The 13,418-nt window shown below is 32.7% G+C and overlaps 1 protein-coding gene across 3 annotated transcripts in view; it reads left to right on the top strand.

Moving 5' to 3' along the window:
- The window catches only part of LOC126975265 (uncharacterized), a 129,914-nt gene that overhangs the window by 81,358 nt on the left and 35,138 nt on the right, over window positions 1-13,418 (top strand). For all 3 annotated transcript variants that reach the window (XM_050823074.1, XM_050823073.1, XM_050823075.1), the window contains one exon: window positions 7,455-7,500. In XM_050823074.1, coding sequence (XP_050679031.1) covers window positions 7,455-7,500 — 46 coding nt within the window. The remainder of the gene's footprint in view (window positions 1-7,454; window positions 7,501-13,418) is intronic.

Raw genomic sequence — 13,418 nt, 5'->3', positions numbered from 1 at the left:
TGTTGTGGTTTTTGAGACACACACACACTCATACAGCTTGCTGAGAATCAATTTTTATTTATTTATTCGGTATTAAGTCCGACAGTTATTACAATTACACGAATAAATCAATCATTCAATCAAATTCTTTATTTGCGTTATATTACAGTTTCACATGTTTTGCCATGTTTAACAAGACATGCAAATTAATAAAATAAAATAAATGGTACAAGTAATTAAACATATCATAAAATTAAAAGAGCAACGAAAGTGTATAACTATTACTATTTGTAAAACTAATTAAAAGTAAACACCACATGAATTGATACTAGGGTACTAACAGTCTCTACCTAAAAGTTACGGTACTTATACATTATTGAATTGTTGTACAACTCGTAACCTAAACACAAATAATGAATACCATTGTAATATATTTTAAGTTACTAATACAAACTTAAACACAACTTAGATAATAAGTCATCGAATAAACAACAATATTAAAGTTAGTAATGATACTTAATATACAGATTTTGCTTAATGTTTGCCAAAGAAACTTGAATTTACCTTATGATATTTATTTTAAGCAATCTCTAAGCCTTCTTCCTGAATCTGGACAAGGACTTATGATTAATGTGAACAGACGAACTACAATTGTTTAAGAGTTTGCTCATTCTATAAACTAGTGGGAGGCTCCATTGAAACGGATGCTGGCTAGTTTATGGGTACTACAACGGCGCCTATTTCTGCCGTGAAGCAGTAATGTGTAACCATTACTGTGTTCGGCCTGAAGGGCGCCGTTGCTAGTGAAAATACTGGGAAAATGAGGCTTGACATCTTATGTCTCAAGGTGACGATCGCAGTTGTAGAGCCACCCAATTTTTTTTGGTTTTTTCAATAATCTTGTGCGGCACTGCATTGTAATGGGCAGGAAGTATCAATTACCATCAGCTCGTCTCGTTCCTTATTTTCATAAAAAGAACTGGAGAATTTGTCCTCAGAATAGTTATTCGAAAAGGTACTAACGGCGAAGTAATATAATCGGTGTATCTACATCAATTTTGCTAACGTAGAGAGTAATATATATAGTCTACACCTCAAATAATTTATACGTCTAGGTAGAGCCTTTTGCTGCTGGAAAACCGATGAAAACGTGCCAGGCTTATTACTTTAGTGTGCGTGACAAGCTACGTCTTTTCGACATTTATATGTCACGTTGTGTTAGTGTGCGTGCATTGTTTAAAATAGAGGATAGCTGTCAACCTGATCAATTTTTTTAGAGGTTTTCACAGCTATCACAGTCTATCTAGGGATATAAATGATCGAAGGTCTACACATATAGTATCTCAAAAATATTTTTATTAGGTACATTATATTCCTACACGAATAAAATGTTTATTAAATAATATATCAAATAAACAAAGATAGGCCATCGCGTAACGAGGCCATTGATAATATACCTACAATCAAGTAGATTCACAAGATATATCAATATTAATATATTACATAATATTTGAACGTTTCGACATAGTAATATCACGCAGTATGATAGGATATCTTTTATTACCCGATTAAGTTCATTTCAATACACCTTCCTGAATTAATTGAGGCGTAAATTTATCAACACGTGCCTTGACTCTGGGATTAGATGTAATCGAATAGAATTGAATTTCTCTGTTGTAGGTTTCATCTAATGTAGGTTTTCCTTGATGTAGGTTTCCTCTTATGTAGGTTGTGTTGGTTGCGGTGATTACTTGCAATTTGGTGATGCTAGTTGAGAGCTTTAGCAATTACTGAAGTGCTAAAGTAGTAGTATCTAGTATATTAGAAATTACATCAAAAAGAAGTCTAAAGGAATCAATTTTGAGAAAATAAATGTCTTTTATGCCTTTTTGTACTGACATATTTAAGATTAATAAATACTGTGCTTTTTGAAGCTGCCTAAAAAAAGTCAAAAACACTTTATTCATGTAGGTCACGGAAATGACACTTACGAATGTCAAAAAAAAATCTTATTAAATTTACCGCTACTTCGTAAAGGGTTGAGCTAATGAGAAGAAGTAGCAAGAAACTCATTGGCACTCTTTAAGTCAAGATTTACATTTTAATTGTTTTACAAATCATTTCAATTACAATATATGCAAAGTGACGCAACGAAAAACTCAAATGTCAAAAACTGAAATGCTTACACGAGTAAGTCAAAAAAATAAAAAAAATAAATTAATACTTATAAACACAAGAGTTATTGAGTATATTGGATGCATCAATCCGCACATACCGTAAATAAATAGTAGCATTATGTGAGCATTTCAAAAAATAAAATATATTATAACTTTAACTTTAAAGGAAATAATAATAATAAAAACACATCAAGCAGACCTCCCGGTAACAAGATCATCCAGCCACCAATTAAAGGACTTACTTTTCCATCCGAGAGTTAGCACAAAATATTATTCTAGTAGCTAAAAAAATCCAACAAAATTTTGAAATATTAACTTAACTACTAATCTCTTCTTCTTATTCGTACATTTATGTCTCTAGTGAAGTCCTAGTTCGCTACTACAAGAAAACCTACTGTTTATACAAGATCTCTTAAAATCTAAACCTTCCTAACCTAGGATAGGACGAACTTGTCAGTATTTCGAAAAAAAAATGTCTTTTTTTACAGATAATGTTTATAACTTATCATGTAAATAAAGGGTTTTCTTAATTAAAATGTACCTCAATAAGTCTGCAAAAAGCTTCAGCAATAGCCTTCTTTAAATATCATTATTAATTTCTATGCTTAGATCATTTATACGCCTAGATAGACTGTGTCAGATGTGAAAACGTCGAAAACAATTGCGGTTGATAGTTTAAAAAAGCAAACCTCTATTTTGAGCAATGAACGCACACAAACACAAAGTGAAATACAAATTATGAATGTAAGAGGTAGCTCGTCACGCACACTAAAGTAATAAAACTGGCCTGATTTTATGTCAGTCGTCTAGCAGTAAGGAGCTATCCTAACACGCAAATTATAGAAAAATGTGCAAAATTTTCAAGCTTCAATGTCCAAGTGCGTGACAAGCTACGTCTTACACTCGCGATTTGTATGTCAGTTTGTGTTGGTATTGCTCAAAATAGAGGTTGACTGTCAACCTTAATTTTTTTCGACGTTTTCACAGCCGTCACAGACTATCTAGACGTATAAAGTTTGTGACGTCACTGTATATAGTTATTTGTTTATGCGGATGAAGCGCGGGTCAAAAGATCAACGTGGGTAGTTTATTTGTAGTATATAGTAAGGTTTTGTTCCTTATTACCTGTCTCTACGATGTCTACTACGATACTTATAATTATGTATTATTGTCGGTTATTGAAAGATAATTAATAATGTGGCTTGATTTTCAATTAGTATTAAGTGCCACGACCTTCTGGGTGTCAATTTAATTCAATTTGATGCCATTTATGAACTCGTCTACAAAATTATAGCTCAGATAAGTTATATTGAATGTTTGTGCTTCTTGAATACGTGACATTTTCCAAAATACAGTAAAAGCTTTTTATTTGCGATATATGTTCCGTAAATATGTCGCTAATACAGAGATTGTGAATATCTAAATAGTGATTTTAATTATTATAACACTAGAAATAAGGGATTGTTTGTAACTAATTCTAGTAGGCTTCATAAGATACGTAATAGCTTTAAGGGTAAATGTTTACACTTTTATAATAAAATCCCAGCCACTGTTCAGGCATTATATATATAAAATTTTAATGTTTTATTAAAAAATGGCTCTGTCACAAATTCTACTACTCCACAGCTGAAAATATAAGTGATAGCCTGGGACTAGATTATGATTATTTTATAGCAATAGCAATGACAGTACAATATTGTACTTTTTATTATTTTATTAGAAAGAGCGCAAAAAAAAATGCTAGGACATTCTCTAGCGCCGCAGAGCGCCATTTGTTTCCGAAGCAGTATTAAAACTGACATCAAAAAGAATTCTAAAGTAATCAATTTGAAGAAAATGAATGCTTTTTATGCCTTTAACGGAATGGTATTTTATATGGGATATGTTCTTAGGTGACAAAATAAAGAACAAATATATAAAAAAAAATATTGAAGTTTTTGAACATATTGATTAATTATCTTCAAGCTGAGGTAGTGATTTAAAAAAAAAATTCTTGCTTGTCAGTTTTTTAAACTTCTTCAATTAGCTAATAAAGTATATTTTACTTTTATATTAGTCTATTTGACGACGCGTTATATATATAAGAAATAATGTTCTTTTGAATTCAAATAATTTCAAAGATTAAGATTAAGATTACATTGATGATTGGATGGAAGTGATGCAGTTTATTCGCTTGTTGTAAATTTAAGTAATATTTCTTAAACATAAGGAATCTATACTTTTAAATGGAGAGCCGTGTTTTCCTTCGGTTATACTTACTGCGAAACTACTGAACCGATCGGATTAATATTTACACCGCGAGATGGGGCTTTCAGGGGCTTAACTGGGCGTCATTAATAGAGCACGGCGATACTTCAAGCCGGCCCACATTCTAGCGCTCGACCAAGCGCAGGATCAGCCACACATGGAGTATTGCTGTCATCTCTGGTCTGGCGCACCCCAGTATCAGCTCGATCCATTTGACCGCGTTAAACGCAGAGCAGCTCGAATTGTTGGGGACCCAGTGCTCTGTGAACGGCTGGATCACTTGGCGTTGCGTAGAGACAGACCTTGTATAATGTATAGACTATCGGAGCATTACATAGTATACGGAATAATTTATTTACCTATTGCACATGGGAGTGGTTTCATTTGTTATTAGATTGAGACACTCATAAATCTGGCAATGACATGTAAAAGTAATTATTCCGCCGAATTTCACCATCGCACGACACGCCACAAGTTAGGATATCATCCCCACCATCTGGATGTGTGGCGGTCCTCCACAGTGCGGTTTTCAAGAAGCTTTCTCCCTCGTACTACAAAGCTGTGGAATGAGCTTTCTTGTGCGGTGTTTCCGGGACGATACGACATGGGTACCTTCAAAAAAAGCGCGTACACCTTCCTTCAAGGCCGGCAACGCTCTTGTGATTCCTCTGCTGTTGCAAGAGAATGTGGGCGGCGGTGATCACTTAACACCAGGTGACCCGTACGCTCGTTTGTCCTCCTATTTCATAAAAAAAAAATTATTCAATTTAAATTAAGTTAATTTTTTAAATGAAATTTTATATAAATTATGTCATTAATTCAGTTTAAATTATGAAACTCTTCTTTATAATATAAGAAAAGATTCCATTTATAGTGATTAACAATATTGCGTAAGATTATGAAATAACTTAATAAATCAAATGTGTTTTACCATAAATTTATTTATATTACGTATTATATTATACATGGGCATTCAAACATTTTTGCATATATTTTACAAAATTCTATTGAGTCTCATTGTATTTTAAACCAAATACCAAGTTGTTTGAGTTTTATTACTCGTTTATCAAACAATGGCTCTGGGGTTGATCTTTACAAAGTATTGATTGAAACATTAATTGGTATTTTATGGGTCGATTAAAAGTTACTGGTCTTTTCCGTAAAAAAATTAAAGACGTTACATATACTTAACATTTTAACTGATTTTGTTACTTTTCATATTTGATGTTAAAATAAATAAAAATTTAAAACCACAACATTGTTGAATTCAATCATAATAAATCACACAGTTACATCTGATATAATCTGGCTAAATAACTGAAAGATTTAGACAAAAACCTGGTTCAGAGATCATTTAATCAGCCGTCGCTAATAGTTGTAGTACAGTAACCTATCATTTACGACGTTGCAATATAAATATAAGATACGTTCACTTGATAAATAACTAAACCACAATATTATATTATAATGTTTTGACAACATAATATAGAACCTTCTTGCATCATTGCTACCACATCGGCGCATTCTTTTTTCTATGACAATTAGGGACGAGACGAGCAGGACGTTCAGCTGATGGTAATTGATACGCTCTGTCCCATTACAATGTAGTATCACTAAGGATTCTTGAAAGATCCAAAAATTCTGAGTGGCACTACAATTGCGCTCGTCACCGTGAGACATAAAATGTTAAGTCTCATTTGCTTTATCATTACAATAATGCTTACATATTACTGCTTCACGGCAGAAAAAAGCGCCGTTTTGTAACCTATCATCTAGCCGGCATCCTGTACAAAGGAACCTCCCTGGTGAAGTGTTAGCTTAGCATATACTTTGATTTCGTTTTTATAGTCATTTGCCAACTGAAATTATGCTGACCTAGAGCTAAGAGAGTAAAATGCGAAAATTGCCTTCTATCACACTCAGCTAGGTTTTACGTCAGTAAAGTTTGAGGGAAGTCTAAGTACGCTCCTGAGCGGCACAGCATTTTAATTGGCAGGGCGTATTATTTACAGGCGAAAGGCTTGTTTCTCTCATAAAAAAAAACAAATAACTGTGAAGTGCTTGAGTTACACTGTAACATTTATAACGTGTAAATAAAATAATCTGATAGATTTTTTAATAAAATTAGCTGTACCCTATGTAATGTTAAAGAAAATTATGTCTATTGAAAGAAAATCTAATTAAATACCGCAAAAACCCACCCTTTTCCTCAAATCAGTTTTGGCGCCACAAAGCCACATTGAACCACGTGCACGCCATGTAATTAAATTGCTTTTTAATGGTTGTAAACGGGGGTGAATTCGAAAAGGTCAAGTGTGTTCTGCTTGCCGTGTTTTTCTTTGAAAATAATTATTGAAATTCTCGTATGTACCTCACTTTTGACGCAGACGGATATAAAGGTTATATATTGGCTGCTAGCCTGCTAGAAAAATTATGGAAATATGCTTTACAAATATGTATTATAAATCATTGTATCATGGGTATTGTGTAAGTAATTTTTGTTATTTATATTTATTACCTGGAACCCGATGTGCTTCGCTTCACCTAAAAACTTCGACAATTCGAATTATATTATAGTTCACAAGATAAAAATATTTGCCACCAGCGCCACCTATCCGTCAGTAACGTAAATAAAAAATACGGTCCGGTGTAGTCGTAGAACTATTTCTAACTGTTGGCGGGAATAAATCGGATGACCGAAGCCAGATCTTGTACGTAAACTACCATAGACGTAGTACCACGACGACTTCGGACTGTGTTTTCATGGGTACGGATCGGATTCGTATCGGACGTAGAAAGCCTTTTAATGAGTAACATTATACTGATATTGTCATAAATACGGCTGATTCGGACTCATCCGACGAATCGTCTTTGTCTAATACAGATGACAGCGAGTACAACAGGGAATGCATAATTCGTGTATAATTTATTCAAATTAAAATGTTTTGAACCCCTGAAACTTTGTTTACATTCTTTATCCCGTTTCGATGGCCTTAGTATAGTAAAATGTTTATTTTTATTGTTTTAATGCATATATTTTTTTGCTTTTAGGTTACCACAGCTTGCCGTCTCTGCGAAGATATTGTGCCTCCTGATGGTAAGTTCAATTATATAATTTTGGAGAGAAATTAAGGCTCGTCTATTTTGCATATTGTTCCGTTACAGTTTTAACTTAGATTCTTGCTAATATTCAACTAGTGTGAGCCTATGGCTGAAGGGTTGTCTTCAATAAAATATTCGATTCTCTGTTCATATAACCCTTCAAAAAGATTTTGTTTTTCTAAACGAGCGATGTTTCGACCATCTCAATGAGATGACTTTTTATGTGCAGGATCACGGTTCTTCTAAAATACGGTTTCAAGGAACTTTCTAGCACGCACAAAAAACCTATGGAATGAGCTTCCTTGTACGTTGCTTCCGGGACGATACGACATTGGTACCTTCAAAAAAAGCCGGCAGCGCTCCTGTGATACCTCTGGTGTTGCGAGAGGATGTGGGCGACGCGGACGGTGATTACACAAGGTGACCCGTAGGCTTATTTACTCCTTTGCAATAAAAAAAATTCGAGGAACATATTTTGAAGTAGTGTAGCAGAAATGATTCACAGCTTGGAAAACTGTCTATGGTCTACTATCCTTTTATGCGACCAAATTTTCTCGCAAATTTTTTATAATTACTTTCCTTGTAGATTTATCACAACTTTTATTTTTATCTATTGTTTTCAAATGAAGATATCTTTTAGACCTTTACAGCACTAAACTACGCCAAAATTATACGAATAAAATCAACTTAACTATATTCAGCATTATTAACTATGTGACCAGCCAGTAAGTAACAATGCTAGTTTAGCCATTAGTATGAAGTTTATCTATTTGTTTTTAGTGTAATTCCGAGCAATACCGATATAAATAAAGAAATGATTGATGAATAAGGTATATGCAAAATGTGGAAAAAATCGTCTCTTTAAAGCATTTGATTAATATGGCCACTACTTTTTTTATGACAATAAGAGACGAGATGAGCAAATATTCAGCTGATGGTCATTGAAATGCTCTGCCCATTACAATGCAGTGCCGCTCAGGATTCTTGAAAAATCCAAAAAATCTTAGTGGCACTGCACCTGCGCTCGTCACCTTGAGACATAAGATGTGAAGTCTCATTTGCCCAGTAATTTCACTAGCTACGGCGCCATTCATACCGAAACACAATAATGCTTACACATTTCTCCTTCTGCTGGTAAAAAGTACTTATAAATATTGTAATTTTTTTTAACAATATGAATAGCAAGTATAATAGTTGAACTTTATAACCTTTTCGAATCCCTAGACAATGATAACAATTATTTTAGTGTTTCCATAAAAACAAAATATAAATCACAAAATGCTCAAAATTTTGGTTATAAACACATAAAAAGCAGCATTAAAACGAAGCAAATGTTACTCAGACATTAATTTTGTCGGGACATAATATAATCCAATTTTATTACTTAATTTATATGCATAGCTCACTTATTATTCTTAAAGTAAACAGTATAATGTCGTGATCGTAATAATATAATTTATATATTATGATAATAAAAAGCGTCTTCTGACGGGTATAAGGATTAGTAATTTCAATTATTACAACTATCATTTTATTCGCATTAGGCGAGCGTAATAGGAAAATCTTCGCTCGAGCTGTCATTCGCTCACAATGAAATGGTGCATCGATTTGATTTAAAATTAAGTAGATTATTTTTCTTAAAGTGCATTTCTTGCATTCAATTGCATTGTATTTTCTGGAATATAAGCAGGTGGATAAGAGTTTCTTGCAATGGTTAATATGAGCACCGAAAAAAATTTATAGACCTTTGACCTACTATGACAATGAACTGACAGCTGGACTTATCTGGATACGGATAGCAGAGGACAGAGGCCAGGAACTATTTGTAGGAACCTTTTACCTATTCAAGGGTTCCTCCAGAATGGTTAATAATTTACAATAATGTTTATGATAAATAAGTAGTTCTGATCCATTTTAAGTGTTAAGGTTTAGTAGTAGTAGTAAGTTTTTGATGTTTATTAAAATCTGTAGCAAAACTAAAATATAAATACCTAATTATAAAGACACTACTATTTTGGACCATATATGAATGAGTTGAAAATAAGTACCCAAAATAGATTTGAGTATCGATTCGGAAGTTTTAATTCAATTTATAAGTTTCAGTTAAAGCTCAGTTTGTCTACAAAACTCAAAGTTCTGCTGTCGTTTATTTTTGTTTACATTTTTATTAGCATACAAATAAATTGGCCTAAACGTTGTAATTGTTTTTGCTTAATAAGTGTCAGTTTTAACACTGATTGATGATAGGTGGGCTAATACTTTGTAGGGCGACTTTTTAATTTTAACTTCAAGTTAAAAACGTTCAAACTATAATTCAGATTACTTAACAATGATTCGTTACCCATCGGGATTCCCGGAAAATCATAACAATTCACAGAGCTTATATGTATTCTTGTGTAACTAGTCATTACATCAAAATGCAATTTAACCATTAAAGGTTATTATTATTTAATTACTAGCTGCAAAAATACTATATCTGCATCTAGCGTGATAAAATGTAATATTGTAACTATCCACGCAAGATTTAAATTAAAACTATTTTTTAGATTTTGCGTTTTGCTAGAACAAATGGACTAACAGACAAACACAAAAATTCTAAAACTATTTTCGATTCAGTATTTCTTGTAGAACAGCATTTTTTAAAATATGTAATTTTTACTTTTTAAGATTTAACTATATGTAAAGAATTGCGTGATTGTCAATAAAGTTGCACTCTTATAGAGCGAACGCGCTGTATCTAGTCTAACGCAAAGTTTAATATTAAAACGTATGCTATCATGGCGCTGTTTAGCGATGACTGCGATTTGACATAATTACACCTAAACACGCCACGCTTGCTAAATAAATCAGATATTGTAAACATTGCAAAATTTTCTACCACATCTACATTGATTTGTGGTGACCCACAATTATTTTAAGATAAATATTCGTTTTAATTTCGAAGATATTATAAAAAAAAATATCGTTGCAAAGCTCGCCCGAAAAAAATTATTAACGCACTGAAATTGTTTTTTGTTAAAATTTATGATACTTCGCTGTCATGTTCGGCTAAGTTTTTTTTTTATTAATTAATATTGCTACTGCAATCTGTCTCCTAGTTTGGGACATTCATCAGTATGGTCAACATATCATAAAAAAAATGGTGGATAACCTGTCGGCATTGAAGCCCCTATAGCGTTAAGGCGACTAAGGAGAGGACGAACGAGTGTAAGTACAATTAGACATACCAAAACTTGGCAGATTAATTTATATATTATAATATACCTAGTCTTGCCCTAAATACTGAAACAAAGTAAAAAAAATATTCTATTGCAAATAACATTTATTACTTTTACAGTGGGAGGCTCCTTTGCACAGGATGCCGGCTACATTATGGGTACCACAACGGCGCCTATTTCTGCTGTGAAGCAGTAATGTACAAGCATTATTGTGTTTTGGTCTGAAGGGTGCCGTAGCTAGTGAAATTACTGGGTAAATGAGACTTAACATCTTATGTTTCAAGAAAGTCGAGCGGAATTACAATGCCGCTTAAAATTTTTGGGTTTTTCAAGAATCCTGAGCGGAACTGCATTGTAATGGGCAGGGCAGACCAAATACCATCAGCTGAACGTCCTGCTCGTTTCGTTCCTGCCCATTAGAACACAGTGCCACTCAGAACAAAACACGCAGAATGTTTAACGTAAACTAAGCATCTAATAATCATTTTTAATTATTATTATTGATGGCATTCTCAGTAAGTCCTAATAATGATGATTGAAGGTAGGTTATAAATAAATGCATGGGGATCAGTAGACTGTGAGTGGTTCCATTAATGTCATATGTAACCCGCACGGCTTCCTTATTTTATTACAAGCTTTTACCCGCAACTTCGCGCAGGTAAAATAGTTACATTGGGCAGCATTTTTCATTTTTAAATACACTCACTTTGCAAATAATACACAACAAACAGCTGTGGTTAGTACATTTTTATAAGCGCCCAACTATATAACTTTCATTCCCCTGTTTCAACCCACACAGGCTTAAATTTTGAAAATGATAGAACAAATATTTATTTTTCTTATCATGTGCCTACATACAAGGTTTCATGGTATTATTTCCGATAGTGAAAAATTTTCATACAAACTTCCACCCCCTATTTCAAACCTGCCAAGCTTTGTAATCGCGATAAAAGGTAGCCTTTGTCCTTTTCCAAGCTCTTGTCTATCTCTATAATAAATTTCATTAAAATCGGTTCAGTGGTTCAGGCGTTAGAGCGTAACAAACAAACTTACATTCACATTTATAATAATAGTAGGGAGATATAATTAAAGTGCTGATCCGGCATGTTTTCCCATATGTGTATAATTTAAGTACCCCGCGCTCGCTCATCTGACTTACTTGATTGAATTATTTGTATTGCGAATGTATAGGTAATTCTTTATCAAAAAAATATAGGTTCCAGATAAGTGATCACCAACAAACATATACTAACACAATCTCCGGAACATGATGCATCTTACGGTATAAGTACTAGAAATGGCTCTCCATTTATTAATATAGATTTAAATTTAATTATTTAAAAAAATGGTACAAACAAGATCGGGAGACGACATCACACATAGAACAGGTCAGGACTGGATAACAGTAGCCAGCAACAAATATAGCAATCTCTGGAGGAGGCCTTGACCTGAAGATGTGTTTTTGCTCACTAACATATTGCATTGAAATACTAAATACTTATATATAATTATAAAAATATAAAAAATATAAAATTAAGTTACTTAAAATTTTATTTGCTTAGATTAATTGTAATATAATGTAATCTTAATTGTAACTTTTATTTTATTTATCTAAAAAATGTATTGGTTTTACTGAGTTTCATTTTGGGATTAAAATTATTTTATTTATTTAAAAGTAGGTATAGATAAAGTGCCAGTTTATAAGCTACCGTAAAGCTAACATAAAGCAAACATAAGACTTTATTACATAAAAAGTTTATTTCTCTCGTCTTCAGCAGGTAACTGATATATTGCAGTAAAAAGCACATTGATCATGCCGAGGATTATTGAATAGTGAGATGCAATGAGCTTATACGATTTCATAGAGCGCGTTCTCGACGAGCCTCTGGCTAATCGGTATACTATGTGTCAATTATAGTTGGTATTTGATACAAACTATTTATTTTTAAGCGAATGATATAAAATTTATGAGACTCGTCTCATTTGTTATTCACTTGTACGTTATTTTCATTAACTTCAACTTTTTTAAAGGATGATCTGTAAATTACTTAATGACGAATCATGAACTGGGGATTACGTTTTGAATATTAATAAGTCGATCCCCCATGCATCTAAAACCTAGTTAAAAACTTGGATAGGCATATCGTTTGGATGTATACTTATTTAAACAGGGGCGTGCACTGTTTTTCTAGTAAGGTAGGCACTGTGGATCTAACTAGTCGTAGTTGAGCTTTGGAATTTGAAAAGATTGCTTACTGTAGGTTTTTAGTATCTAGCGTTATGATTTTTTTAAAAGTGGGTGTTAAATAGTAGTTTGGTTATAAAATAACGGAACCAAATTAAACTAAATTAACTTTAACACTAATGCTATATTAATTTAGGTTCATAACGAGGTAGGCACTGCCTAATTGTTGATATGATATGCACGCCCCTGGATTTAAATCAATTATTTGTTTAAAAATTTGATTTTATTTTTCGTGTGTACTTATGGTAGATATTAATCGTAACGAGTTACTTAATAGTGTAGCTAACTCTTAATATAATGGAAATTATCTAAATGCTATTTTCTAGCAATAACTTATTCAAGTGAAGGTAAGGGAATATATTCAAATAACTGAGTTTTAAATAATGTTATTATTATATTATTCTATCTTATTGTTATTTAATTTTAACATACAAGAAATATATTAATTTA

This window comes from Leptidea sinapis, chromosome 35 (assembly GCF_905404315.1).
Source record: "Leptidea sinapis chromosome 35, ilLepSina1.1, whole genome shotgun sequence".
Lineage (NCBI taxonomy): Eukaryota > Metazoa > Arthropoda > Insecta > Lepidoptera > Pieridae > Leptidea > Leptidea sinapis.
Note: the sequence above shows the minus strand (reverse complement) of the source record. Positions and strands in the feature narration are given on the sequence as shown.